Below are 4,701 nucleotides of genomic sequence, written 5' to 3' on the forward strand. Positions count from 1 at the left end.
GTACATATGGCCGCCGCCATAACCGCCGTGAGCCGGGCCATATTGCTGGTTCATCATCATTTGTATATACTGTTGCTGCTGCTGGTTCGTTGGATGATACCTCGTCGGCGGCGGAGGGTTCATCGGAAAGCCGTGAACCGCCGGAGGATGACCATTTGGACCCAATGGGCCTATTGGGTTCGGGCCCATTGGGCCTACAAAGCCGTTGGTGGTGGTGCGATTGCCTTTGTTGCCTACCTTGACTTGCTTCATGAGCTCGTCGATATCATGGGCTCCACCGTCATGGCCCATTTTGAGCCCACCTTTTTTAGACCCATTACCGAAATCATGAAATTCATCGTCACCATCTGAATTTACCTTATGACCCCCACCGCCAGCCTTCTTGGCTCCTTTCTTGTCATCGCCTTTTCCCTTTTTGCCCTTCTTCAAAAACCCTAGAAAGCCACCATGTTTGGACTCGTTTTTTCCATTTTTGCCCTCGCTCCCTTTCTTCTCTTTTGCTTCCTCCTCACCCTTCTCTCCTCCTTTTTTGTCTTCTTTTCCATTTTTGCCCTCGCTCTTCCCCATAGCTTTCGCCGGAACTTCAAAACCACCGCCACCACCTCCGCCGTCGCTTTTGTTGAACCCATTCTTCATCATCATGATGTCATTATGTCCTTTAGGAGCCATCTTGTTATGCATCATCATCTGCTTCGGCAAATTATGACCATTCCCATGACCCCCATGACCATGTCCCACCTCTTCATCTTCATCTTCATCTTCATCTTCATCTTCATCCTCATCCTCATCCTCATCCTCATCATCAAACTCATCGTCGTCGTCGTCGAATTCATCTTCATCATCGTCGAAATCGTCGTCGTCGTCGAACTCATCATCGTCAGCAAACTTGACAGATTTCTGCTCCTTGGGCATTTTCATGTCTTTGCCACCACCATTGCCATGGCCATTAACACCCTTCATCATCATCATCTGCTGAATCTGCTGGGGACCCAGTTGTTGCATTGGATGACCTCCTCCACCATTACCCTTTCCCGGAAGATCGTCTTTTCCACCCTTGGCCTTGCTGATATTCATCACTTTGCCACCCAGATCGAGATGACTGAACTGAGCGTTCAGATTTGGCAAACCCTTTCCTCCGCCACCGCCGCCGCAGAGCTCGGCATGTTTGCCAGACTTGCCGAGCTTCTTGATCAGAACCGCCGGGTCAACGTTCCCTGTCACCGTCACTCTTCCTTGATCCACATCTGCTTCCACTGAGTACACACCTAAATCCATCACAGTAAAACAAAACAAAAAACTCACCAGAATAATTCAGATTCCAAAGGTTTTCAATCTGTTGCAGTACATTTCTGTTTATGCCCAAAAATGGCTACACCCAGTTAGAAAGTTTCAGACTTGGGATTCTTCGCTTGCGGAAAGCAATGAACTTTGATGTGAAAAATGACCCAAAAGCCTCGATCATGGATCATGATGTGCCATGCCATACCGTAAATTTGACAACTTTGTCTACTCTGGTTATGGAAGTGAAGAACCATTGATCTTTAGTGTAAGAACAAAATCCCCACAGAACTTAAAGAGGCAAAAGCTAGGAAAGAGTTTCATATACGGGCAAGGAAGATAACGAGAAGATTGGCACAAGTACACACACACCTTCAATTCTATGTAATAGCTTCTTCACTTGATGTTTGCACCCATCACAATGTATATTCACCCTCAGGACACACTTCTGCAGCAAAAAAATAAAAAAATCCACAATACAATTCCAAATCACGATCAACATTCACACATGTATGCTTCTATGTGTGATATATATATATATATAGAGATGTATATACTACCTGAAGCTTCATAACGTCATGTTTATTCATTTTCTTTTTTGCAAGAGTTTTTTGGTTCCTCTTTCTTGTTCTTCCTTTTTTTTCCTTATGAGATTCTGAAGAGGAAGAAGACGCAGAGAAGTCGAGGGTTCCTCTTTCTTGTTCTTCCTGTTGTTTTAGGACAGAGACACTTACAAAAACTCTGTGTCGTTTCTCTGCTTCATGTCTCTGTGTCTGAGCCTAGAGAGAGAGAGAGAGGGGGGGGTGGAGTCGGGAGAAGGTCGCACGAGGCAAGAAATCTTTTTTCCTTTGGTATGCAAATATAGATCACAACGACATTAAATAAATGGATAATAAAAGATATTTTTAATTATTATTTTATCTTGGTTTTTATAATTGTAACCATTACTTTTATATATTTTTAATGTTTTTATTGTACAATATAATTCATGGTTTTGGTTTTAAGTGAACCAAAGGCAGTACACTAACCAACCGCCTTGGTACACTTCTTATGGCACTTCTCATATTATGTGACATAAATAAATATATACAAATGTATATATATAATATACTGTTAAAAATACATATACATATATATATATATATACTGTTTGATCATATTTTCTTAATTATATATATATATATATATATATATATATTGTATGATTGATGGGCTTAATGGGTCCATGAGACAAGTTGGTCATTGCCAATTATGCTTGTGTTTTAGTTTTCTTGGGCCTAGCTTCAACCACCAATCACTTGTTCCTCTTTTTCCTCATTAAATAACCATAATAATTATTTTTCTATTTTAAGTTTTAAATTTTATTCGAATCCATCAACACACAACCATTATATGGATGTATAATGCATCATATAGTATTGAATTAACACCGTTTCTTTGCTAGTTGGACTTTTATTTTTGTTGCAAGAGTTAAAAAAAATGAAATTGAATTGATGATTCGATGTGAACGTGATGCATGTGGACCGTATTTAATGGTGACATAATAAATGATACAACTACGTTTTTAAAATTTGTACGTACAATAATAATAAGTCCATATGGCATCATCTAATGCTATGCATATTAATTATTATATGGCCCAAAATATGAAATACAACAAAGGTTCCTCAAAACTAATTGAATCAAAATATAAAAAAAATATGGGAAATTAATTACAATTACAATGTTCGTAGGGAAAAACTATGATTAACTTTTATTTTCCCTTTTATATAAATATCATTTAATTAATCGCGTTTAATCTTTTGTATATTACAACTAATGCATACGACCTTTTTGAGTAATCAAAAGCATGTAATATCGGGATTATATTATATGATTGCATGTGTGTGGGGACTTTTTTGATGCACATGTCATTACTGTCCAAAATCAATCTGTGCTTTTGGATTTGGACCTTAGTCTCTCTTTTGTTTGGTTTATCTTTCTTCTATATTTTATGAACAAAATCCGGTTAACCCAAATTAACTTAACCGGACCAATAACATATAGGATATTCACATATCTTTCATAATAAAGTTGATTAAAAATGGTGAGGAAAATAATTGTGAAAATGAGGTGCCCTATACTGGTCATCATCTTGTATATATATGTATGTGTGTATGTGAATTATATATAAAGGTAGGTACGTGTGTATATATTGTTTTTGCTTATTGGTACAAATGCATGTATATGCTTGTGCATATATACATGCATAGACAAATTTGCCCTTTGCTAAGGACACATACCCTACAGTATATTGTGGCTTTTGTTTAAGATAAGATGGAGATTTTAGTGGTGTTCATTGGTTTTTTGAAGATTTGTTACAAAACGTGCCGACGCCCACATATTTGTATATATGTGTGTGTATATAAAAATACATAAATGAATTTGAAAAATAACAAATTTAAATTCGAGGGGGGGGGAGAGTAGTTGGTGTGTCAAAAGTGGGCTTTTTGAAAAGACGTGATTTGATTGGTTCAAATTTGATTTCCCTCAAAATGATTTTTTATACAAATTTATTTCAAAAACTCATAAAGCAATTTCAATTTTTTCATACATATTAATTCCACATGAACAATAATAACTCTTTATAATTCAGAAAAATTGTCGGTGTTCATATCTTACAAATAATTCAATTTCAAATTTATTATGGGCCCAAAAGACATTCCCCTCTCCATAACAAGGAATTGAGTTGAATAGTGTTTTTATTTACCTTTTCCTTACACTTTTAGTCTAGAGAACTTGAAAAGCCAACGTTGGTCCAATTGAAGAATTTTACAGGGTAAATTGTGTAAGAAAAGAATAAATGTGGGGCAAAATTGAAAATAATGTTGTTGGAGAACAAATCCCAAGGATCAGAAAGGATAATTGGAACCCCGCACTTTATTGGGTTTGTCAGAAGACATGAAGCAGATTTAACATATATATATATATATATATATATGTGTGTGTATACATGTATATATGTGTGTGTGCAGAGTTTGTTTTTTGGTTAATGCTCTTGGGTTGGAGCTTTTTTTTTTATCCATTACAGACTTTCACTTTTGTCCCCTTATAGCTCCAACATCCTCAGTTACTTTTTCATAGTCTATATATGCTTGTGTTTTGTGTTAGTATATATGATATACATTTATATATATATGTATATATATGTGCATATAAATGTGTGGTTATGGCATTGAATGAACGGCCAACAGACAAGGGTGTTATTGTTAAGACTGTCTGATGAACTGAACGCGAGCATTTAGGGGACACAATGGAACATAAAATCTTCAGCAGAATCTCAAGATTTGCTGTTCCATCGATGTGGGTCTCGAGATTTTTGTTCCGTCTTGGTTCCGCCATGATGGACCTACGAAGTTCTCTCTCTCTCTCTCTCTCTCTCTC

The 4,701-nt window shown here is 36.9% G+C and overlaps 1 protein-coding gene across 1 annotated transcript in view; it reads right to left on the reverse strand.

Moving 5' to 3' along the window:
- Positions 1-2,113, reverse strand: part of LOC104803110 (protein qua-1-like) — a 2,472-nt gene extending 359 nt beyond the window's left edge. The window contains exons 1-3 of the mRNA XM_010526985.1: positions 1,839-2,113; positions 1,651-1,726; positions 5-1,265 (exon numbers count right to left, since the gene is read on the reverse strand). Coding sequence (XP_010525287.1) covers positions 5-1,265; positions 1,651-1,726; positions 1,839-1,868 — 1,367 coding nt within the window. The 5' untranslated portion in view covers positions 1,869-2,113. The remainder of the gene's footprint in view (positions 1-4; positions 1,266-1,650; positions 1,727-1,838) is intronic.
- Between the last annotated feature and the right edge of the window lie 2,588 nt (positions 2,114-4,701).

The sequence above is a fragment of the Tarenaya hassleriana genome, unplaced genomic scaffold (assembly GCF_000463585.1).
Source record: "Tarenaya hassleriana unplaced genomic scaffold, ASM46358v1 Cleome8, whole genome shotgun sequence".
NCBI lineage: Eukaryota > Viridiplantae > Streptophyta > Magnoliopsida > Brassicales > Cleomaceae > Tarenaya > Tarenaya hassleriana.